Here is a 26,682-nt window from a genome sequence, read left to right on the forward strand (position 1 = left end):
CTGAAGCATTCTAAAAACCCATAACTGGCTCCCACTAAAAACTCTCCCCTAGACGAGGCAGTTAATTACTTTAATAAGCTCTTCTTGGATACTCTTAATAGCTTAGACCCCATATGTATCAAGTGAACAAAAGCGAATCACACTCCATGGCTAACAAAACTGACCAAATAATGCATCATTCATAGAGGCAAGACATGGAAAACTTGGCAAAAAGATAGAACACAACAAAACAAAATTAATTTCAAACAACTAAGAGATATAGCCAAGAAGCTAGTAATACAAGATTAAAAAAAAACTATTTCTCCTCTAAGCTAACAACCTTACAAAATAATCCAAAAAAATTCTGGAAGTCAGTCTCCACCCTTCTCAACCCTGGAACTCTACAGAATCCCTCTCCTGCACCTGATAAGACCCCTAATCAAATTTCCCATGACTTTAATACCCACTTTATTACTACCATCCAAAAATGAATCAAAGACTCCTCAACAAGCCCAAACCAATACTCCCAGAATGCTAATAATCTCATAGAAAATGACAATGTACTACTCATTCCTGACAAAAATTCCAATCCTTCTGCAACTCACTCATTTTTTATTCAACCAGTACCCACATCTATCATATGTAAACTATTATAAAAACTCAAACCATGCTCTCTTTCCTCAGACAACCTTCCCCCAGAATATTTACAATTAGCAAATGCAATTGCATATCCAGTTAGTATTCTTATAAACCACACTCATGCAGAAGAATACGTTCCACATCTATGGAAAAAAATCTATTATTGCTCCACTACATAAAGGCAGAAATTCTCACAACCTCTCAAACTATTGCCCCATATGTATACTTTCCCCACTATCCAAAATCCTTGAGAAGTGTGTACACACACAATTACTCAAGTACCTCACTGATAATCTTCTGTCTCCCACTCAACATGGCTTCCACCCAGAGCATACCACTATTACATCCCTGCTCTCATTCATCGATACTGTCAACAAAGCCTTAGATACAAGTCACCCCACTTCAGTAATCCTATTGGATCTATCTAAGGCTTTTGACACAGTATCACATACTAAACTTCTGATCCACTTAGCAAAACTTGGCTGTGCCCCAAATCTCTCAACTGATTTACAACAACAATAGGCAACAATCTGTTAAGTGGCATAATATCCAGTCTGATTATCTGCCAAATAACATAGGAGTCCAACAGGGTTCCATTCTGGGACCATTACTCTTCAACATCTTTATTAATGACCTCCACAAAGTCTCTCAGCTAGGTAAAATTATCCAATATGCCGACGATTCGACAATAATCTCTACTTCAAACAATTTCTCTGACCTCCTCACAGTTAGTCATCGTCATAAACTTTACATAGACAAAAACACCAAAACAAAACGGCACGTACCTTACTCATCCCTGCTCTACTTTATGGTAGTGCCATCTTTACTAATGTTCACTCATCCCTCAGCAATAAACTCCAGTCTTGTTACTATAAAATAGCTAAATTTGCCTCAGGAAAGCCTAACCACTCACACCACTGCCAAGCAATCTCTGAACGGAACTGGTTGGATTTTGCAAACTATATTTGCTATACCCAACTAATGCTAGCCCATAAACTAATTTATAAACCAAATACCTGCCCAGCAGTCTCATCAATACTGCAAACCTATATTCCTTCACATATCCTAAGATCCTCTAACAAATTGCTACCGAGTGTAACCAAGCCCAACAAAAGAGCTGGACAATGCTTGTTCTCTCATAGCATTGCTAAAAAATGGAACTCCTTACCCTCCCATTTTATCCAAATAGACTGTATAAAGACATTTAAAGTAGCATTAAAAACTTACTTCCTACATAACCTCAAATGCCAATGCAAATCAAACAAACCACCATAAAACCTTTACTGCTTATTTCTAACCCAGTTCCATAGTTCAAAATAACTTTTACCCTGACAGCAACACAGCCCTATTACCACTATAACTGTTCAGAAAGAACTGCCATGTTTTTTTCATGCAATGCCAAAAAGAAACAAAGCAAGCTTTGTACTATACTACCAACTGTTAACTAAGTTTATATAAGTTCTGATACATACTGATAAGTTTTATATTATCTATGTATTCTACTTTTATAATTTTAATTTTTGCATATTTCCGCTTTTAAAAATGTTTTTGTCAAGTGTCTATATTTTTATTTGACTGTATTAACTGTGGAGCTTTTCTCTCCGGGCCTCCACTAAAAATGGGTTCCTGACCTAGTGGACTTTCTTAGTCAACAAATGTCAATAAATAAATAAAATACTTCTAGGACTCTATCATAGTCATCTGCGGTCAGACGGGATGTTCTATAGCAGGCTATAAGTCAATAATTTGTTTTGCTCAGGGTAAGTTGGAGCTCACAGAGCTAATTTTGTGGGTCTTTGGGTATCTGTCTAGCCATGATGTTGTCACTGATAAATATGGATACACTCCCACAGTTTCCCTCAGGCATGAATATTTGACAAGCACAGGGCCATGGTACAGAGGCAGTGCTAGCATTTCACTTAAACCAAGTCTCATTTACTACACAGACACTTATGAGCTCAAGGTGCAGGAGAGCCTTAAAGTCAGGCAATTTATTAGTAAGACTTCTGGCACTGAATAGGTAAACCTTTATGTAATTTGGATTTGAATTTGAACTTGAGTTGGTTAATGCATTATTGTTAGCTAGGTTTAGAATATCTATTAGCCAGACTCTGCCTAAAAAGGTATTATGGGGAACAGTAAGTGCTTTAGCCAGTATGCAGAAGTCTTGGAATGAGAGATGTAGGCCATCTCTAGTCAAGCAACTGGACTATCAATCATGTCATCCCATACCAACACATACTGGATCTCCTAAAACTGACTCCAGCTACAAAGCCAATTGTTAAAGTCTATTATTTTTATGTCTCTGGATGGAGGCATCATTCTTGGTGAAGGCTAGATTTCACTCAGAACTGGTATTTTACATAGGTTTGACACATGCATAGTGAGAGCCAACATGCCTCTCTGAATGCCAGTCAGGATTGGGGACCTTAAGTAATGCACACCACCATGAGCTACCACAAGGTCACATTCCTATTTACCTGATGTAACAGGATGAAGACTCCTTGCAACATCACTGATGTTGGTAGCAGAGAGACAGCTAGCTGCCACCCTGTCCTTGCCCAGCATTATTAGCATGGATTCAGTGTGCCTGGCAATGGACTCACTAACTACTGAGATACTTCTATTCATACTTATAGTTTAATGGTAATACAAGGTTTGCAGTCAGCAGTCTGATGACGCTTTGCTATGTGTGAGCGTGGCATTGTCATTTTTAGATCTCTGCTGAAGCTTTATCTTACCTATTTCTACAAGATTTGGGAAGTGACTTTTTGACAGGCTGTGTATATTGCTTTGATGTGTATCTGCAGGGGTGTGGGTGGTTGTATGCATTGCTTACTGACCATCTTATTTGGTGAGATGGTAGCCTCTATGTTGGGTAGATATTTACCGCTCTCACACACTGTATCATGTATGCCAAGTAGTAGTTTATTATCTACAATCATTTGGGCAGTTTGTATGCTGCCTTAGAATGCCAAGTGCTATGAAGTTGGCAATAGAATGGATACATTTCTGCCAGACATTCATTTCCACCAGTTATATCTAAGTTCTATAAGCAGAACAGCAATATGCAATTTGAAGATTGGTCAGTATTTAATAGGTGCAAGGATCTTAAGTGCAAGTGGCCACAATAACCAAGATAAAAAGCCTGCAAGTAGTTTATGCAAGAATCAGGACTAATTTGAATGCATTAAGTGTGAGAAGTAACTCAGAAGGAGCAGGCACAGTAACAGTAATAGTAGTAACAACAGGGTATTACAAGTGCACAGCTGTTCAGAGTCCAGCTACTGCTACTGGCAATCAGGAACATCGTTGTGCAAGCAGCCTCAACCTGCAGCAAAACTATAATGCTGAAGGCCCAAAAGAGCACACCAACAGCAGAATTAGGAAATTTGATTAAGTTACTTGGAAAAGAAATTCTGAAAAAGCATCCACTGGCTACTATATACACTGGATATAAAAAGTGTACACACCCCTGCTAAAATGCCATGTTGTTGTGATATAAAAAAAGAGACCACAATAAATCATTTTAAAACCTTTCCCACCTTTAATGTAACCTATAACCTGTATAATTTAATTGAAAAATAAACAAATCTGTTAGGGGAATAAATATATAAAATAAAAAATGTACAACAAGCTGGTTGCATAAGTGTGTACACCCTTAAACTAATACTTTGTTGAAGGACCTTTTGACTTAATTACAGCATTCAGTCTTCTTAGGTACATATCTGCCATCAATTAAAGAGACTCTGATTAACCCCAAATAAAGTTCAGTTGTCCTAGTAGGATTTTCCTGACATTTACTCAGTTGCCTGCTACAGCAAAAGACATGGTTCGCAGAGAGCTTACAAAGCATCAAAGGGATCTCATTGTTGAAAGGTATCAGTCAGGAGAAGGATACAAAAATATTTCCACAGGATTGGATATACCATGGAACACAGTGAAGCCAGTCATCAAAAAGTGGAGAAAATGTGTGACAACAGTGACATTGCAAAGAAATGGATGTGCCTCCAAAATTGATGAAAAGACAAAACCGAAACTGGTCAGGGAGGCTGCCAAGAGACCTACAGCAACACTGAAGTAGCTGCAGGAACTTCTGGCAAGTACTGGTTGTGTACTACATGTGACAACAATTTCTGGTATTCTCCATCTCAAAACTCACCAATGAATGGAGCTGTGGGCAGCAGCACAGACTCTACATGGTGCCCTATATAGGGAAGAGTTGTACAGACCAACCGCTTTGGGCATCTACTGTGGTGCGCAGTATCGCCAAGATAAGAAAACATGGCTCATAGACTGCATGCCATGGCAGGGCTAACCACCGAACGGTGTAAAATAGGGCTCTAGGTGATTCAGTCATGTTGACTAATGTTGCCAAAAATGGGAATAGGTAGTTACCAGTGATAAGTGGGTTGAGGACCCGGCCTACTCTGACCCATGCCAGGGACCCTTGCTAATGGTGGGAGGGGTATATGTGCCCCTATTGGCCAGTGTGTGCCCACCATAAATCCCAGTTGCCCTGGGTCAATAAGCTACTGGCTGGCCAGTGTCTAGTTGCCCAGCCTGGGTTACCTGGGACAGCTCTGTTGAGCGAAAGCTGGACATAAAGCCAACCCACCTGCCAAACATAAACTGAGAATTTCTACGCTTAATGTAGGTTCACTGACAGTATACAGCTTGGAAGTGGATGACATGATGATACAGAGGAGGCTGGACATCCTATGTATCCAAGAGAAGCAATGGAAGGGCAGTGCAGCAAAGCCACGTGGCTTGGGATCCAGAGTCTACTACTCAGATGGAGGGCAGGCTAGAAATGGTGTAGGAATTGTAGTGAGAGAGAGGTTTCAGAAGGCAGTAAGGGATATCATCAGAATTAATGACAGACTCATGGCAGTCAGTCTCCAGTGTAACAATAGGGCAGTATTCATAATCTCAGCCTGTAACCTACAGCAGGTTTGTGATAGTGAGGATAACAGTGCATTCAGACACCAGTTGCAGGACCTACTAGATAAAGCAGGACAACATGAGTTAGTGTTGATAATGGCTGACTTGAATGCACATATCGGGACAGACAGAACAGGACATGAGGACTGCCTGGGTCCACATCAGTGAGGCAACAGGAATAAAGAAGGTGAAGCCATTCTAGACTTCTGTCTGGCAAATGGCTTGATAGCAGCCAACATATGGTTCAGAAAGAGAGACAGTCACAAGATCACATACAAGAGTAGCCAACATGCAACTCAGGTAGACTTCCTCCTGGTAAGGAAAAGGCACTGGAGTAGAATCCATGATTGCAAAGTCATCCCCAGTGAAACAGTCGGCCCACAGCATAAACCACTAGTCACAACAATCACCTGCAAGCAGTGGTCAGAGAAGGCTCTAAGGTCAACAGAGACCAGGCTGAAGACCTGGAAGTTGACTGGAGAGAAAGTACAACAGTCCAAGGAATTACTCAAGGCTCTAGCACCCCATGAAGAGGAAGAAATGGGTGGAGTTGAAGAAGAATGGCAGCGCCTAAAAACAGCATGTGTGAGGACTACAGAAAAGATATGTGGCCGAGCCAGGTATGGAAATAAGGTACATAAGGAAAGCTGGTGGTGGGATGCAGAAGTCCAGGAAGTCATCAAAAGAAAGAAGGAGTGCAGGAAGAAGTGGGAGATAGAAAAGACTGACCAGGCTAGGAAGGATTACTGGTTGGCTAACAAAGAAGCTAAGAAAGAAGTTGCAATAGCAAAGAATAGGGCATTGGAGGCACTGTACCAACTTCTGGAAAGTGACTCAGTAAGGGGCACAAAGAAACTATATCAGGTAGCAAGTCAAAGCCAGAAAGATAAAGAAGATAGTCAGACACCCTTCATAACGGATGCCATCAACAACCTGCTCACTAGTCCAGATGGCAGCAAAGGCAGAGGGAAGGAGTATTTCCAGCAGCTTCTGAATGAAAAAAACCCACAGAAGCTGTACTGCCCCAGAAACAGACTACAATGAGAGAAGAAGAGGAGTCCATCCTAGAAGAAGTAAGAACAGCACTAAGGAAGATGATGTCAGGGAAAGCAGCAGGCTCAGATGAGGTCACAGCAGATATGATAAAGATGCTGGGTGAGATAGGGGATAAATGGCTCCTGAGGGTACTAATAGCAGTGTGGAGAGAAAGGCATATCTCAGATGACTGCAGAATAAGCATACTCATGCCAGTGTACAAGAACAAAGGGGACATCCACAACTGTGGGCGGTACAGAGGCACCAAACTCTTATCACATTGCATGAAAGTTCTGGAGTGGGTGATTGACAAACGGATACACAGAATAGTAGAATGTAAGCTGGGAGATGAGCAGTTTGGATTCAAATCAGGATACAGCACAACTGACCCGATGTTTGCATTAAGGCAGATACTTGAGAAGAAGCTAGAGATGAGGAGAGAGTCCAACTGGGCATTCCTAGACTTGGAGAAAGCATATGACAAGATCCCAAGAAAGCTGATCTGGGCAGTACTGCTGTGGTTTTAAGTCCCAGAAACATTGGTGGAATTAGTGCAGGCTATGTACAAGGACCCAATGACTCATGTACGAACAGTGTTCGGCCTCATAGAGGGGTTCCCAGTGGGAGTGGGTGTACATCAGGGTTCAGCTCTGAGCCCACTGCTGTTCATACTGGTGATGGACTACATTAGCAAACAGGTTGGAGGGGACAGATCAACAAAACTGCCATATGCAGACGATGTGGTAGTACAGGCAGACTCTGAGCTAGAACTTCAGCAAAAAACAGAAGAATGGAATGCAAATTTGAAGGCAGATGGGATGAAACTAAGCACAGATAGGACTGTGGTAATGGCAGCAAACTGGGGAAATCAGAAGAAACTGAGAACAGAGATAGAAGGGAAGATAGTGGAACAGGTAACTAGCTTCAAGTATCTGGGAGGGATGGTCTGAACAAAGAGGTCAAAGCTAGAATCAGAGCGGCTGCAGCCAACTGTCATAGATTATCAGGTGTAGTCTATGACAGAAGAATGCCAAAGAAGCTGAAAAGTAAGGTGTACAAGACAGTGGTGCAACCAGTACTACTGTATGGTACAGAAACCTGGGCAGTAAAGGCAGAACAGTTGATGAAGTTAGCGGTGATGGAAATGAAGTGCCTGAGAAAGGTGGTAGGATGAACACTGTGGGACAGATGAAGAAATGAGGACATAAGAGCAGAAGCCAAAGTAGTTCCAATTGCAGAAAAGATCAAAGAGAACAGATTACGGTGGTTTGGGCACATGTGCAGAAAAGCAGAAGACAAACTGATGAAGAAGATTTGGGACAGACAGGAAGAAGGTAAGAGGAAGCGAGGATGTCCAGCAAAGAGATGGATGGATTGTGTGAAAGAAGATCTGCGACAGTCAGACATGATTGTTGAAGAAGGCAGGAGCGTGGCACAAAATCAAGAGAGATGGCGACAATTAACACGATACCCCAAACCCATGTAGAAAAATGGGAAAAAGGGGGCTGATGATGATGTTCTTCTGCACATTTTACATCCCTTATTTCTCTTAACTAGAACTTTTGTCAGGAAATACTCCACTGTATCAATTTACCTTGTAAACTTCTTAATGAAGAATAAAAACTGAAATTGAAACTGAATTGTGGTACCCAAGTAGGATGGTCTTTTGATCTTAGTGCAATAAATAAAAATATAACTTATGAAGTCAATGCAATGGAATGTGTTAAAAAAGTAGAGGATACTTAGCTTTCATAAAGGAACTGCAAGGGCAAATCCTACACCATGAAATGAGGAATACAGGTTTGGAGAAGATTCCTTGTATAAATTAAAAATAGCCACAGACATTAAGAAAGGTTATTAATAACAAAAGGAGCTTAATAAAGCAAAGGAGATATTTGTTGTGATAAATTGATGGTACGGTGGTAATATAGTGAAGGCTTGTGAAGGATATGAAAAACATATGAGAGATATTATCAGAAATGACAGTATACTTCTGTGTTTCTGGTTTTATTTGACATTACAGTATGTGTACACAATCCTGACAAAAACATACTTGGGAATGCCATTTTTTTCCATGCCATTTTAGAATTGGGAGACATGTTCATCCTTACCTTCTTGGGTAGTTGTTGCACATTGTGAAACCTTGCAAAAGTTCCACATTAACTTCTTCCCTTTCAACACAAAACACCACGGTGTTGAGTCACCATCTGGATTCCTGAAATAAAGTTTGAAATGATTATACTTAACTTTTATTTCTCAATAAGATTCATTACTCATGAATACAGAGAAAATTAGCTCTTTAATTATTTTTATTTTCATCTCCATTACTTCCAGTCTCTCCTCTCCTTTCATGTTTCACTAGTACTTTTGTATTGTTTTTGTCTTCAGGTTTGCTGTTTACCATGAGGGATGCATACCTGTATATCAAAGAACCACAAGACTAAGAACCAAAACTGTGACAAAAAAACAAAACCAGTACTCAGAAATGAAGGTACCAGGCTGCAGTCACTAAAAAAAAAAATTAGTGACTGCAGCCTGGGTACCTTCATTCCCGAATACTGGATTTGTTTTTTTATACCTGTATATCAACAGAATATCAAAAGTGGGTCTACAAGAGTAAAACCGTGTTAGGGAGTGCTATAGTTGTGTTAAAGGTAAGTTACTCCATACACATTGTAGCCAAAATGTGAGCACTTCTCATGAAGGTGTATCAATGTATTTTACTGTTTTTTTTTTCTTTATTTTTCATGTGAGGCACAGCCTAATACCAACCATCTGCCAGTACTCCCCATTCCTGCCATTCACACCCATCTACTGAAAGCCCAGTCACTCATATACCAAGATGGCTGTACCTATCTTTTTAATGGAAAAGGCTCCTACACCAAGATGAATGCACCTACCTTTGTAATGGACAAGGTGTGAGCACCAAGACCCATCTGGGATACTGATGGATTTTTCCTATTTAGATACCCCAGTCTCCATTTTTGTGCCATTCTGTGTGTGTAGTCTAGCAAATTCATAACTGTAGGCTCACCTTCCAAGAACACCTGCCAGGGTCCAAACACAGAAGGTGTTTGGAAGTATATCAAGAATTTACTTTTAGAAGTTGGAAGTCAGTTTCACTGAATCCGCCAATCTTGAAGATCAAAGATAAAAATATGGAAATGCTGAACTCACCCCCCCCCCCCCTTTGCAGGACTCACATCAGTGCTTGATTCTGGGTACAGAGAGACAGGGAGTTACAGGATTCAGTATTTTCCAACATTTGCATTTTGGTTGGCAGGCTTTCATTTGAGATTGGTAAATCCAACAGAACTGGCATCAAACTTGTAATAGTAAACAGTACAGCAACCCAGCTTCTTGGTCTCCATTAAATAGCTTTGCTGTTGTGACTCAACAGTTCCCTCCTGGGATAAGGGGCCAGGCCAATGTCACTTGCATCTCATATCATCCTGCTGACCCTCTGATGTCAGTGATGCCAACTGAACATCATTTGCTGATGGTATAGACAAAAGAAGAATTCCTATGCCAGAGAAACATCTCTACAGTTTTATTAATGTATGTCTGCTGATTTATGCAATGTGTATTTGTTGATGTATAATCCATGACAGCCCTGCTCTCCTACTCCTTTGTCTGCATTATCATGTATACATTTCGATATATGGCATTTCGGTAGAAATGTGATCCCATGTGCAAGAAGACAGAAAATGTCCAGTGGGATTTTTATTCCATTTCTCCATGGATATTGAAATTACTCTGCACGTTTTATGAACAATAAGACATTATAAAACAATTCAAAGAATCTCTTAACTTTGAATAGTCAGAGATACATTTTTGGAAAGAAAATTGCATCCTCCAAAGAACAGAATTAGCTTTAGTTTTCTCTAGGAACAGCGCCCTACCCATACACTACTTTTCCATATAGATGGATGTACTTCCCCCTACACTACTTTCCCATAGAGGTCTGTGTCCTTTATCTCAAGTAATCAATATAACCAGTTCCCAAAATTACAATGTCTCCCAAACAGTTTTATGGCAGTCTAAGAGTAAAATATTTATTTATTATTTATTTTATTTTACATTTGATTACTGAATAATGTCCGACTGGGCCAGTAGCCCATTTCAGCAGAGACCCGGGGAGAAAAGCTCCAGAAACCTAAGATAACAGCAAATTACAGTAAAATACATGGTACAAACTAAAAATGAAATACAGAGCACTGGAGTTACTTCAGAAATACAGTTTCTGCAACATGCAGAAACAGAGGAGTTATTGCAAAATACAGTTTCATCAAAATATAGTACAATGAGTTAAATGGAGTCATAGATGCACAAAAGAAATATCTTTACATGTTTTTTTTCTCATTTCAACAAGTTTTTCACTCTCCAGTTCTGATTAATTAACATTTGGATCATAGGAGTCTATCCAAGTTTTACCTTTATTTCCATAATCAGCACCTATAACCCCTATCCAAGAGTGTCCAAGAGGGACATAGGTAGAACACCTGGGGTGAACTTATGGTAACCAATCCAATCATCCAGACTGCATATAAAGAGGGCCAATGAGGTATTCTGCTTGACATAAAGTTAAACGTCTCTTTCTTAAATTTAATTTCCTGGGCTATTTGTATTACCTTCTCTAAATTATACCCTCTATAAACAAATAAGGATGTAATAAATTCCTCCTCTTCTTCAAATTTCTTGTTGTTAGTGGTCATTCTGTTTTTGCACCCCATTTTAGCTAAACCTTTTGTAAAAAAAAAAAAAAACTCTGTTCAAAAAGATATGTATTTTGATAAAGCTACAGTATTTTGTTTAGATATGTCTGTTGACAGTCAAGGTATTCGTTCTGTGATTACAGACAACTGGAAAATTCTGGAAGGGAATTTAGATATGATTAATGTGTTATGAAGTTCCCCTAAGTTTGTTTTTAAAAATACTTGTAACTTTAAAACCATTTTACAAAACGATACTACAAAGTTACCAATAACAGGTGTCAAACAAAAAGAAAGGAATGTACAAATGTGGGGGCTGTCAAGCATGTAGATTTATTTTAGATGGACCTTAGATTTGCTTGCAACACATAAAACACACTATTATAGTCCAGGGAATTTTTAATTGTAAATCTAAGGGAGTCATTTATATATGCGTATCTTCTGGATGTAGTGCATTTTAAGTAGAAAGGATGACAGGATACCTGGAAAAAAGAATGAAAGAGCATTTTGTATTCCATTAAGACTAAAATCAATAAAAATGCACTCTTCAAACACATACAATATTGTCAGGACTATAAAAAAGTTCTTGTTTTCTATTTTAGAAGAGGTACCTATAGATTTAAGAGGTGGGGACTGTAAGAGCCAAGTAGAAAAAAGAGAAACTCTACGGCAGCTGAACCTATGGGCATATAAATTTCCAGACTTGAATGACATGATAAACAAAATGCTTTCTGAAAGATAAAAGGTTAAAAATAGTTAAATAATATACTATAGCAATAACCCATGCCTGGGTGTGGGTAATGCTGGATTTACCCACGGTTGGCGTGGTTTGGTCCCGAGGGCGAAGCCCGAGGGACCAAACAAAGACAACCGTGGGTAAATCCAGCATTACCCACACCCAGAAGTGGTTATTGTTATTATAATGCCATTATTTAAGAAAAGAAATAATTACTTTTCTTAAATAATGGCATTGTATAATGCCTCTTTGCTGCCCTTCCGCACCTGTCTGGTGTTCCACAGTAGTTCTGATGTACTGCATGCCCACGCAGTACATCAGAGCTTTAAAAGCAACGGAGAACTTCATTCTCCGTTGCTTTTATTCGCTATGTTAAATGGGTTTAACATAGCGAGACAGCTTTAAAATAAGCAACGGAGATCTCCGTTTATTTTAAAGTTGTCTCGCCATGTTAAACTCATTTAACATAGCGAGACAGGTTTAAAAGCAACAGAGATCGCAAGATCTCCGTTGTTTACATTGTGTCGCTATGTTAAAGGAGTTTAACATAGCGAGACAGCTTTAAAAAGCAACGGACATCTCCGTTGCTTTTTAGCTGTCTCGCTATGTTAAACTCTTTTAACATAGCGAGACAGTGTTTTATACTAACGGAAAAAGTCCGGGCGACCGGACCTTTTTCCGTTAGTATATCGAGGGATTTACCACGGGCACGCTGGTTGGGCTGGCCAATCAGCGTGCATGTTTTTAGGGTAGGCACTGTATAATAGGATTGTTCATATGTTTTGATTTTTATATATAACAAGTGTTCTTTAAGAATTTTTAAATGTTCATTGATTAATTGTAGAAGTGGATTTTATTAACTATTGGTAGGTGTGAATATAAAATGAGCTGAGTTTTAATGATTTTCATTCTGATGAAGTCTTAGATGAAAGCGGAAAATAAGCAATTTATATGCTATTTCATTTATCTCTGAAAGTACTATTTGGTGGATCATTAATCACTAAAATGTTGAAAATAAAGACAATATTTACATAGACAATTTGAATAGGTGAGAACAGAATGCTTATGTTTACTGTGAGATACATTCAAAAGTTATCTTTGCAGAAGAATCAAATAGCAGAAGGTAACTCCTGAATATGTATACAATTAGGTGAGACAGTATTTCATTTGTTTGACTAAAAGTGACTTCTAGGATCTCACTTTGTAAGCAGCCAATTAAACACTTGATTTATTCTCTAGTTCATATTAAGATGCTGTCTTGAACATCCATTTGAGAATATGTACCCACTTCAGTTATTTGTGCTACTGACTTCTAGATATTTTAAAATTCCTTCTGTATTTCATTAAATGACCATTGCGCTCACACACAGTCACAACTTCAACTTGTATTGCTCAGTGATGCACCTTTATAGTTGCCTGAAATACAATAGTGAATAAAAGGATCAGTGTATGCCATCCTCCTTTCAATTTTAAAAACATAATTATACTTGCATGCTGTCAGAAATGTAATTTCTGAGCCTATAATTTGAGACAGACTAATGTCCATAAAATATAAACAGCGGTTCATACATAGGAAAGTACTTCAGCAAAAAGTCAGATGCAGGGGTAGCTTTTGGACCCTCCTTGAATGACAGACTTCAGGCAATGACTCGTGTCAATTCATATTCTTCAGGCTCATGCTCGGTTAATGCAGTCTCTCATGAATTGTCTCGCTCACTATATCACACTATGGAGGTTCGTTATCACAGTCCATCTTTTTCAGTCTCTCATGAATTGTCTCACTCACTATATCACACTATGGAGGTTCGTTATCACTGTCCATCTTTTTCAGTCTCTCATGAATTGTCTCGCTCACTATATCACACTATGGAGGTTTGTTATCACTGTCCATCTTTTTCAGTCTCTCATGAATTGTCTCTCTCACTATATCACACTATGGAGGTTCGTTATCACTGTCCATCTTTTTCTGTTTTTGTACGTACCACGTCAGGACTGTGAGTGTCCTCAGTCACTTCCTGTCACTATGCTTCAGTGCAAATGAAATAAGAACTATTACATCTAACATCCACTTCAGTCCTTCCCTACCATATTGCAAAGGTAACCAGAATCTCACTCAGTGGTTCTGTTTTTATAAATGTATCATATTAAAATCTATGTAAATATAATTTCTTATCACTTGTTTTTTACTGATGTATTCAACTTGAATCTGAGTAGATATTAAGTTTAAATTCTGATGTGACTGTCAAGGAATAATGCTGCACATGATTGAGCCATGTCACAAATTAAGAATGGTCCTGTACTGCACAGGAAATAACATTTAATATTATACATTCAGTACTTTTTATTCAACAGTTTCTTCATTCCAGTCTTAAATGTCTAAACAAATCTTTCTACTAAGCCATTGGTAGCAGGATGTCCTGGTGCATGTGTGGAATGAACAACTCTGTTTTATTTAACAAAATGATGAAATTCTTCAGATGGGAACTGGATACCACCCATCATCATCAACAACCCCTCATTTTTCCCATTTTCTACATATTCTTAGGGTGTCAGTCAACTGTTGCTACCTCTCTCTATCTGTCTCTCTTCAGGGCTATTCTCCTACCTTATCCGACAGTCATGGCCGACTCTCACAGGTCTTATCTCATGCAGTCCATCCATCCCTTGGCTGGACACCCTCATTTCCAGTTGCCTTTCTCATGTCTTTCCCAAATCTTCTTCATCGGTCTTCTGCCGTAATGCATATGTGCTTGAACAGCCCTGATCTTTTTTCTTTGATCTTTTCTGCAATTGGCGTTACTTTGGCTTCTGCTCCGTGGTCATAATGTCTTTATCTACCCCACAGTGTGCATCCTACCATCCATCTCAGTCCTTTTATTTTCTTCTTTCTCAACTGCTCTACCTTCACTGCCAAGGTTTCTGTACCATACAGAAATACTGGCCGCATGACTGCTTTGTACACTTTATTTTTCAGCTTCTTTGGCATTCTTTTCTCGCACATTACCCCCAACACTTTGTCTCCATTTCCTTTGGCTCCTTGTTAGACATCCTCATTCAGACTTCCCTTTTCATCAAACCCCTCCCAGATATTTCAAGTCCTCTTTCCAGGTGAATATGTTGTTGATCTTGACAGGGTATCACTATCTATAGCCAAAAAATGCTAATGACCTTTTTTTTTTTTGCAGTTTGTAACACCATTTCAGACATACAGACCACTTCCAATTACATTCAATAGGTATCTCTACTGTCATGAGCAAAATGCAAACTTTTATTACAGCATCCTCCTGGAAATTCCCCCAGATTAATAGGTGCTAGTTTATGCAGTTTTTGTTGTACCAAGCAGAATTCACATGCTTCTCAGATGTGTTCAAGCCCACCATTTGAATTTATGCACCACAAACACTTACATGCTAATATTTTTATTTTCACATCACCACGTTGTCCAACCTGCAGTTCTTCCAATACTGAATTTCTCAATTTCCACAAAATAATACCTAATTCTCTATAGAATACAATCCTATGTCTAATAAAAGATTAGATCTTCTCTTGTGATACAGTTTTAATCTGTCATCGGCTCTGCAATGTCAACCTTCCATCATGAAGTTCATGCCCATTTCATCTTTCACTGAAATCACTTGAACATGATCTCCTATAAGCACACTGACATATTTTGTCATACCTCCAATCACTTTGTCATTAGCATGGCTGGTTTTACACATGGGTAAGCTAGATGGCCACCTAGGGCACTGTTCTTTCTGGGCACTTTTTCAGTACTCATTTATTTAATTTTTAAAGCAATATACACATTTTTAATCTAAAAATATAAATCCACACACACATACACACACACACACACACACACACACACACACACACATATATATATTTATATATCATGCCTTTCAGCTGTCTGGCTAAAAGGTGAAGTACATTACATGGCCATCCTGTTTAATCATAATTATACATCTTAATTGTATGCAGAACTGGTTATAACTTCTGGATGGGACATGGAGGTTATCTGTATGATAGCAACTAACCTTCTTGTCATTTTCTCAGTTTAAATATTCAATATCTGGCTTTGCAGAACCAGTATCCATCTATGTGAAGTGAGATAGACTACTTTACTGTGATTACTGAGTTCCTGTTAAAACACTTGAAGAACATTACCATGACTGTTATTTATTCTTCGCACCATCTCTCATCACTGGTACAGACAGTCATTAAAGTGTCTGTACTTGATAAGTATGAAGACTGTCTGCAGATAAGTGCAGGGCTAGTGTTAGCATTATGGGGACCACCAGCATGTGTCATGTTGGGGGCCCCTTGGCCACATCCAGTCCAAGTATCACCTAGTTACTGCTACCCTTCCTAAGCAGCATTTTAGTTGATGCTGCAGAGTTTTAGTCATAGTATACACAGCTAGAACTGTAGCTACAATGTTCTTACATTATGACAGGCCTTTGAACTACAGAATGCTAGTCTGTTTCATAGAAGGACATTTACAGTGACTTCTGTTTAACTGCAATGATGATACATTACAACAACCCTAAGTACAGAGCTGCCCTTAGGTAAAATGGTGCCTTAGTCAAAGGTTTCATGGTACCTCCCACTGCCTACTGTTTCATACCCTCCCCCACTTACATCCTCTGGTTCCCCCCATCATGAGCTTCCCACACCATGCACATTAATGTTCTCTTCCTTTTCTCACATTTTACCTTACTCTTTAGCTTTTTAAGTGACCATGACTTTCTGTATGCTTTGAAGTGCAAACTTCTTCATCCGCTAATAGCTTTTCTTAATAGCTTTGAACAAAAATTATGATTAAGGAAAAAAATAGCGTTGCTGTCCAGCTTTACTTTTGTTTCCATCCTTTCAACTCACCTTAACTGGCCAAGACAGTACAGTAATAACTTTATGGGAAATAATTAAGTCTGGGGTTTTGGGGCCACACCAAGAAGCTGTTTGGGTTATAAATGGTTTATTGTACATTTTAGAGCATTTCCTGATCTTTTGATCCAGTGGTTGTCTGAACAAAAATCACAAGTAAGAAAAGAATTTCAGCCTTAATGTTTTTTTTTTTTTTACTTTCAAGGAAGTCGTATGTTGTGTTCATAGGTAGGTACTAGGCTATTGGCCCTAGGGCCCATACAAGCCTAGCCAAAAAATGTACCCTGGCTTTCGCCATCCAAGAAAATTATTTTCCTATGCCCCTGTCGAGCAGAGCCACAGAAGTGATCCCTGGGGTGAATTTCCCATTTCCCATCCAATCATCAAGATTTTTCTTGAAGAGTGCTAATGAGGAGCTCTGTTTGACATAGATAGGTAGTCTGTTCCAGAGTATGGGAAGTCTCTGGGATAGGAATCTATCCCTCCAGCATGTTCTGTTTACTGTGGTGACAAGGTTAAGGTCCCTAGAGCGTGTAGCTCGGAGGGATTGGCATTTCTTTAAGTGGAGCATGTCCAACAGCTCTGGGTTTGACATAGCTTTGTATGTTAGGCAGAGATCGCCCCTGAGTAGGCGATATGCGATGGAGTAAAGCTGTAGTTTTTTGAGACGGTCTGCATAGGGCATCTGTTTGAGGCCAGTAATCCTCTTTGTGAGGTATTTCTGTGGTCTTTCCAGTTGTTGTAGATGTCTTGTGAGGTACATACCAAAAGGGGCATTGTACTTTATAATGGGTCTAATGAGTGATGAGTAGAGGGGAACAATTACCTCTTTTTTTCTGGATGAGAATCCTTTTGTGATGAGATGAGCCACGTAGAAGGATTTCCTGACCACTGTGGCGATGTGATTATCAAAGGAGAGACTACTGTCCACCTGTGTCCCAAGGTCTCTTATCACATTTTCGGCATTAAGTAGACTAGCAGCTATGTGGTAGTTCATGGGTACAGAGTTTTTACCAAAGGGGATGACAATACACTTTTTGGCATTGAGCTTCAGGCCATGGCTTTAACACCAGGTATCTGTCTCAGTGAGGCCCTTTTGTAGTTTGTCCACATCGTTAGGAGTTTCGATTATGGCTCCTAGTTTGCAGTCATCTGCAAACTTTGTTAGCCAAAGACCTTCTGTGCTGGCCTGCACTTCAGAGAAGTAGATACCAAACAGGAGAGGACCCAGGACTGAACCCTGTGGTACTCCACTTGTCACTGGTCTGATGTCGGATTTGGAATCCGCTACTTTCACAGTGTGGGTTCTGTCTGTGAGCCAGTTGGCAACCCATCTTATGACATAGGGATTTAGACCTAGTTTAGTGAGCTTATCTATAATTCCAGAGTGGGGGATGGTGTCGAAAGCCTTGGCGAGATCTAGATAAGCTGTGTGAACCATTTTACCATCATCTATGGCTTTAGTGACTGCTTCAAAGAAGTCAATCAGGTTTAGGAGACATGCTCTGCCTTTTACAAATCCAAACTGAGTAGGGTCCAGAGTTTGGAGATTACCAATGTCTTTGTTTATGAGTTCCATGATGATACGTTCCAGTACAGACCAGGCTCATCAGGCTAATGGGGTGGTAGTTCCCGGGGTCCGTCGTGGATCCCCCTTTGTGGAGTGAGATAACTGTTGCGGTGCACCATTCAGTGGGTACAAAGCCTGAGGTGAGGCTATGATTGAACATGGTACTTAGGTGGGGTGCCAGTTCATTCTGTAGTTCGTGTAGAACGCAGCCTGGGATATTGTCAGGTCCCATGGATGCTGTGTTCTTGGCTTTGGAGAGTGTGTTTTTTACCTGTGCAGCCGTGATTATAGGAACTTTGCATTCTTCCGGTATAGAGATGGGCCCTCTAGGGGGTGAGAGGGGGTAAAGTTAGCACTGAACCTATCTGCTAGGATGTTGGCAATATCAGTTGGTTCTGTATATTTAGTGCCATTATGCTGTAACTCAGAGCAGATCTGAGTGTTCCCATTTAGATTCTTGACATAGCTATAGAATGCTTTGTGGTTGTCTTTAGAGTCAGTGGCAATTTTGTTTTCGTAACTAGCCTTGGAGGATTTTATGAGGGATCTCAGCTTCTTACTGAGGATGACCAGGGAGTTCCTCCAGTCATGGGATTTTACTCTTTTTTTGCAACAGTTTCTTTCTTCTGTTGTAGAGTTTGTTTATGGCAGAGGATCACCAGATTGGCTTCCTTTTTTTGGAGGATAACATCTTGGTTCTATTAGGGTTAGCATGATCCATGCACTCGTGTAAGTGCTTATAAAGTGCATTTGTGTAGGATTCGGCAGTCATACCTCTATTGTCCGTCTGCATGGGTGTCATGAAGTTTGCCACTTCTGTCTTAAGAAGTGTGAAGTTGGCTTTTGAGAAGTTCTTTATGATGGTTTCCCTAATTGGGGCTGGGGGTGGGATGTGGATGTCTAGGCTGATTAGCTTGTGGTCGGATCTGACCAACGAGGAATTGACCTCTGGTGTGGTACACCGGTTGCCCATGTTGGTAATGACCAGGTCTAGATATTACTGCCCCTGGTGGGGGTGTGGATAAGTTGATTCAAGGCGCTGGAATTTATGAATTCTAGAAAACGTTGAGCAAAAGAGTTGGTACATAAGTAGTTTTCCCAGTTAATGGTGGGGTAGTTGAAATCGCCCATTATTAGGGTGTTGGGTTGTACCCTAATACGTTCCAGTGTATCAAGAAATGAGGAGTGTGAATCCTGGGGCATGGTGGGGGGTCTGTAGCAAGCTACAATTTGGATTGCAGTCTTGCCCAGAGTTAGTTGCACTTGGATAATCTCGGATGCATTATGCTGTGCAACTAGCCTGGAGATGTGGATATCCTTAATGAATATGGACACGCTTCCACCTTTACTGCTTCTTTCTGGGTTAGGTGGCCGAAAGGTGTGGTATGAATTGAAGCCAGGTAATGCAGGGGTGCTCTCTGGAGCTTTGAACCAGGTCTCTGTCACTGCACAGATGTCAATGTTCTCCATTTTAAGGAGTGCCTCGAGTGAGTGCATTTTGAGGTTTAGACTTCTAGCATTGAGTAGCATTACCCTCAGATTTTGCTTGCTTGTACCGGTTATGGTGGTGAATTTGTCATTTGAACCTTGCCTAAAAATGGCACTATAGGGGTGGCAAGAGTCTTAGCCAGTATCCGGAATCCTAAGGGTGACAGGTGCAGGCCATCTCTGGCAAAGCATCGTGGACTGTCGATCATGTCATCCCAGGCAGACAAATACTGGATCCCCTTAGAATGACACCAGAAGCTTAGCCAATTGTTGAAGTCAATCATTTTGTCCTTGTACTGTGGTATCATTCTGGGTGATGGCAGGATGCTACTCAGGGTTAGGGTCATACCTGCTTGGGATACAAGATCGGAGAGCTCCTCCATGTCTCTTTTCATGTAGTCCAGGGAGGTATGTCTCAGGTCATTCACACCAACATGGACAATGACAGTGTCATATTTGTACTTATTGTGGAGTGACCTGAGTGCATGCATTATGTGGCGGATCCTGGCACCTGACAGGCAGCTGACAGTAACTTTCTCCTTGTTTAGTCTGGTGAGTGGAACATCAGTGTGCCTGACTATAGAGTCAGCTATGACTAGAGTGTTGGGTACGTTGTTATGCCTTATGGGCTGTGGTTGAGTGGCACACTGAGTTTGTGGGCTATGTGTCATTTGAGTTGTGTTGGGGGGTGGAGTTTGCTTGCGTTTATGCATTGGATGTCCCTGATGCTTGGGCAGGTTTTTACTGAGAGCCTCCGCGAATGTAGGTGTGTGTTTTGTGTTTCTATGTGTGTGTTTTGGTGGTGTGGGTTTTGAGGGACTATGTGATGAGTGTGGTGTGGTGCAAGTGTTTACCCTCTCCTCTTGACTGTCTAGTCTAGTCTTGGGTGAAGAGAGATTTGCTTCCAGTTTGGCTATGTAAGTGCACCTCTCGCAGGTTGTAGTGTTGGGTGGTAGGAGGAGAGGGTTGTCTGTGTACATGAGGCAATTGCTGCATTGCCCCAAGATGCCCAGATTCATCAGGTAGACAGGAGAAATCACTGGGAGCTGACCCTTAGACATGCCTGGATAAGTGCTTATCAAGGCTTAGTATTCAAATCCAACAAAATAGTATCTCACAATAAACTAAAAAAACAAATATTTGGAAGGATACAAAAATCCTACCTGGGAATACTCCCTGTCTCTCTAGCTCAACCTACCAACTAAAAGGATATTCATTGCCTCTACAGCCCTTTGGTGATTGATTGGATGAAAGCAGAGGTTCATATTGCCAGACTCATGTATTTCAAGTGACTGCTGTCAAATACATACATATATATATATATATATATATATATATATATATATATATATATATATATATCATGCCTTCTCATTCCTCACCTCTGTGTCACCCAAGACAGCCACCCGTATATGTGTTTGATGTGCAATTGTGAAGAAAATGGGAAAAAAAATAACCACAGTAAAGTATTGCAGCATGTTGCTCCTTGACAGGGTGCTGCCTCTATCCAAGCTATAGTAACCTTCTGTGCACATCTATAAGGTCTATGCGAAAAGAAATCATGATCACACTGTCTCCAGCACCAAGACAAGCTATAATGAGCATACCATACGAAGCCCTCACACACAAGTTACAGCACACCTCTGAGCAGGGCTTATTTTAGAATAGGAATAGTTGAGGGCAGAGGCCACCACTAAGTCCATGGCAAAATACATTTATTCAGTCTGGGGAGGGGTGAGGCCACCAGATCCTTAGAAGGTGTAAGAGGCTGAATGTTCTGTGATATATTTTATGCCTTATATTTGAAATATATTTATTTGTTAACTGCATTTGTTACAGCTACCATACGAGTTATGTATGTGCACAGATAAAAATCAGTGATAGTTTTTATATACACACACACACATATGCATGCATTTAGTACTTGAAAGGAAGGAAACCAAATAGCAAGTGTTTGTAGCTTCAGATAAGCCGCAAGGGTTGTAGGGTTATAGTAACATTAAATGTTTTTTGAAAATTCAAAGAATTGATAATTACAAAATTAAAGGAATTATTTTAAGTGGTAGATTTGCAAAATTAAGTCAATTAAGTCTTATTTGTGGTATGATTTTATATTTTTTATTTTTTCATTAAAGAAGTTTTTATAACAGGAAGGAGCATCATGTTATGACTATCATGTAATTTTAGAGGAAGTTATTTCATAGGTTCATAGGTAGGTACTAGGCTATTGGCCCTAGGGCCTATATATAGCCAAAAAGGTACCCTGGCTTTTGCCACCCAAGAAAATTATTTTCCTGTGCCCCTGTCGAGCAGAGTCATAGAAGTGATCCCTGGGATGAATTTCCTATCTCCTAGCCAATCATCAAGATTTTTCTTGAAGAGTGCTAATGAAGAGCTTTGTTTGATATAGATAGGTAGTTTGTTCCAGAGCATGGGAAGGCTCTGGGACAGGAATATATCCCTCCAGCATGTTCTGTTTATTGTGGTGACAAGGTTTAGGTCCCTAGATCATGTAGGTCGGAGAGATTGGGATTTCTTTAAGTGGAGCATGTCCAACATCTCTGGCTTTGACATAGCTTTGTATGTTAGGCAGAGATCGGCTCTGAGTAGGAGATATGCGACGGAGTAAAGCTGGAGTTTTTTGAGATGGTCTGCATAGGACATCTGTTTGAGGCCGGTAATTCTCTTTGTGAGGTATTTCTGTGGCCTTTCCAGTTGTTGTAGATGTCTTGTGAGGTACATACCAAAAGGGGCACTGTATTCTATAATGGGTCTAATGAGTGACAAGTAGAGGGGAACAATGACCCCTTTTTTCCTGGATGAGAAACTTTTTGTGATGAGGTGTGCCATGTAGAAGGATTTCCTGACTACTGTGGCAATGTGATTATCAAAGGAGAGACTGCTGTCCACCTGTGTCCCAAGGTCTCTTATCACACTTTTGGTGTTAAATAGACTAACACCTATGTGGTAGTTTGTGGCTACAGAGTTTTTTACCAAAAGGGATGACAATGCACTTTTTGGCATTGAGCTTGAGGCCATGGCTTTGACACCAGGCATCTGTCTCAGTGAGGCCCTTCTGTAGGATGTCCACATTGTTAGAAGTTTTGATTATGGTTCCTAGTTTGCAGTCATCTGCGAACTTCATTAGCCAAAGACCTTCTGTGTTAGCCTGTACTTCAGAGAAGTAGATACCAAACAGGAGAGGACCCAGGACTGAACCCTGTGAGTACTCCACTTGTCACTGGTCTGAAGTTGGATTTGTAGTCTGCTACTTTCACAGTGTGGGTTCTGTCAGTGAGCCAGCTGGCAACCCATCTTGTGACATAGGGATTTATACCTAGTTTAGTGAGTTTATCTATAATTCCAGAGTGGGGAATGGTGTCGAAAGCCTTGGCAAGATCTAGATAGGCTGTGTGAACCACCTTACCCTCATCTACGGCTTTGGTGACCACTTCAAAGAAGTCTATCAGGTTTAGGAGACATGATCTGCCTTTTACAAACCTGAACTGGGTGGGGTCCAGAGTTTGGAGATTACCAATGTCATTGTTTATAAGTTCCATGATGATATGTTCCATAGCCTTGCAGACCAGGCTCATCAGGCTAATGGGGCAGTAGTTCCCTGGGTCCGTGGTGGCTCCCCCTTTGTGCAGTGGGATAATCGTCACTGTGCACCATTCAGTGGGCACAAAGCCTGAGGTGAGGCTATGATTTAACATGGTAGTTAGGTGGAGTGCCAGTTCATTCTGTAGTTTGTGTAGAACGCAGCTTGGGATGTTGTCAGGTCCCATGGATGCTGTGTTCTTGGCTATGGAGAGTGTGTTTTTTACCTGTGCAGCCGTGATTACAGGAACTTTGCATTCTTCCAGTATAGAGATGGGCCCTTTAGGGGGTGAGAGGGGGGAAAAGTTAGCACTGAACCTATCTGCCAAGATGTTGGCAATATAAGTTAGCTCTGTATATTTAGTACCATTGTGTTGTAACTCAGAGCAGATCTGAATGTTGCCATTGAGATTCTTGACATAGCTATAGAATGCTGTGTGGTTGTCTTTAGGATCAGTGGTAATTTTGTTTTCATAACTAGCTTTGGAGAATGTTATGATGGATCTCAGCTTCTTACTGAGGCTGACCAGGGAGTTCCTCCAATCATGGGATTTTACTCTTTTTTGCGACAGTTTCTTTCTTCTGTTGTAGAGTTTGTTTACGGCAGGGGACTACCAGATTGGCTTCCTTTTTTTGGAGGATAGCATCTTGGTTCTGTTAGGGATTGCATGATCCATGCACTTGTGTAAGTGCTTAAAAAGTGCATTTGTGTAGGATTCAGCAGTCGTACCTCTATTGTCTATCTGCATGGGTGTCGTGAAGTTTGCCAGTTCTTTCTTAAGAAGCGTGAAGTTGGCTTGGGAGAAATTTTTTACAGTGGTTTCCCTAATGGGGGGTGGGGGCAGGATGTGGATGTCTAGGGTGATTAGCTTGTGGTCGGATTTGACCAACGAGGAATTGACCTCTGGTGTGGTACACCGGTTGCCCATGTTGGTAATGACCAGGTCTAGATATTACTGCCCCTGGTGGGGGTGTGGATAAGTTGATTCAAGGCGCTGGAATTTATGAATTCCAGAAAACGTTGATCAAAAGAGTTGGTACAGGAGAAGTTTTCTCAGTTAATGGTGGGGTAGTTGAAATCGCCCATTATTAGGGTGTTAGGTTGTAGCCTAATATTTTCCAGTGTATCAAGAAATGAGGAGTGGGAATCCTGGGGCATGGTGGGGATCTGTAGGAAGCTACAATTTGGATTGCGGTCTTGGCCAGACTTAGTTGCACTTGGATAATCTCGGATGCATTATGCTGAGCAACTAGCCTGGAGGTGTGGATATCCTTAATGAATATGGACATGCCTCCCCCTTTAGTGTTTCAGTCCAGGTTAGGTGGCCGAAAAAGTGTGGTATGAATTATAGCCTGGTAATGCAGGGGTGCTCTCTGGAGCCTTGAACCAGGTCTCTGTCACTGCACAGATGTCGATGTTCTCCATTTTAAGGAGTGCCTCGAGTGAGTGCATTTTGAGGTTTAGACTTCTAGCATTGAGTAGCATTACCCTCAGATTTTGCTTGCTTGTACCTGTTACAGTGGTGAATTTGTCATTTGAACCTTGCCTAAAAAAAGCACTATAGGTGTGGCAAGAGCCTTAGCCAGTATCCGGAATCTCAAGGGCGACAGGTGCAGGCCATCTCTGGCAAAAAGATTTGTTTGACAATAAAGTTGTTCTGATAAGTCTTAGTCATCAATTAAACAGGATGAAAGTGCTTAATTTCAACATTATTAATTTGTTATTTCTGCTTTCTTGTGGGCATTTTTTGTTTTTTAGTTGAGTTTTATATCGGTTTGTTTGCTGGCCTTTCAAATTGGAGTTGTCTCCTGGTCTTTATCCCAATTGGTGCAGCCAATGTTTTTACATGTAAATAGTAAGCTGCATGAGAGAAAAATCTCCAAATGATGATAATAATTTGATATGAAATACTGACGCTTCTCAAAAGATAAAGAAGATGAAAATTATCTGCATTATCAAATGGTATATATGTATTTAAGCAAAAGACTATGTTCATATTAAATTCATAATAATTATTCTAAATGTACAAGAGAATAGACTAAAGCAAATTAATAATTTTAGATACCTGTTAAGAAGTCATAAATCCCAAATAACAGGAATGAATCAGGAATGGAAAAAGTGTGACACGGTTATTCACAAACTTGGTACAAGTTTTATATCTGACATTCAGTGCAGCAGTGGGGTGAGAATTTAATCTAAAATTGAGTTGTCTTGTCTTGGAATAAATATAATTGTAATGACTGAATAAAGTAGCCAGAGTGCCATCAGAGAATAGAGTAATACTGCAATGAGGATAAGATGTCTGGAGCTAAGAAAAGGGTGATTTTTGTTTTACCTCTTCTGGTAAGGTATCTGGGCTGGTGGAGGGGGGGGGGCTTTATTAGATGATGATGATGATGATGATTATGATGATGATGATGATGATGATGATGAAGATGATGATGATGATGATGATGATGATGATGATGAAGAAGAAGAAAAAATGTTATTAAGACCAGAGTCCAAGTGTAATTGAACTGAGGCAAAAGTAAAATCACCAAAAGATTAGTTAATAAGATCAATTTGCCCCATACTTACAAAACTTGAGTTGCTAGCAGAGGAATCAGTAATATCAGATGGATTAGTCAGTAAGGAATTATTTAATTTAATATGTTTTCAGTGGTGAGTCCCTGTCAGCATTCATTTGTGACCGTTTATAAACCACCAAACAATGTTATTTAAATAGTGAATGTCATCCCTTTTATCTTTCTGGTATATACTTGAGAATTGTTGCAAAATTCCAATAATAAAACATTTAAAAGCTAACAGTGTTGACAAAGGATACTTCCTAACCATTGCTGAACTGCCAGTATTCTTTAATACTAGACTCAGTGCATAACAGTCAAATACTTTAGTATTAATGTTTACTAAGTGCGACATCATTAAGTTATAAGGTACTGTATACATAATAACAGATTTTGATACTGATGTTTATGCTTATTTTAAAAGGCACCACATCATCATAAGTTGTAAAATAATTAAAGCATGATCAGATAAGCATATTGTATAAATTTCCATTTTTCCACAATTATTTAACAAATCTGTAGTGGCA

At 40.1% G+C, this 26,682-nt stretch overlaps 1 protein-coding gene across 2 annotated transcripts in view; it reads right to left on the bottom strand.

Moving 5' to 3' along the window:
* HABP2 (hyaluronan binding protein 2) overlaps positions 1–26,682 on the bottom strand; it is a 677,235-nt gene that overhangs the window by 305,828 nt on the left and 344,725 nt on the right. For both annotated transcript variants that reach the window (XM_044055834.1, XM_044055835.1), the window contains exon 8: positions 8,709–8,812. In XM_044055834.1, the coding sequence (XP_043911769.1) occupies positions 8,709–8,812 (104 nt within the window). The remainder of the gene's footprint in view (positions 1–8,708; positions 8,813–26,682) is intronic.

The sequence above is a fragment of the Protopterus annectens genome, chromosome 14.part0 (genome assembly GCF_019279795.1).
Source record: "Protopterus annectens isolate FY-2018-M chromosome 14.part0, PAN1.0, whole genome shotgun sequence".
Taxonomy (NCBI): Eukaryota; Metazoa; Chordata; order Ceratodontiformes; family Protopteridae; genus Protopterus; species Protopterus annectens.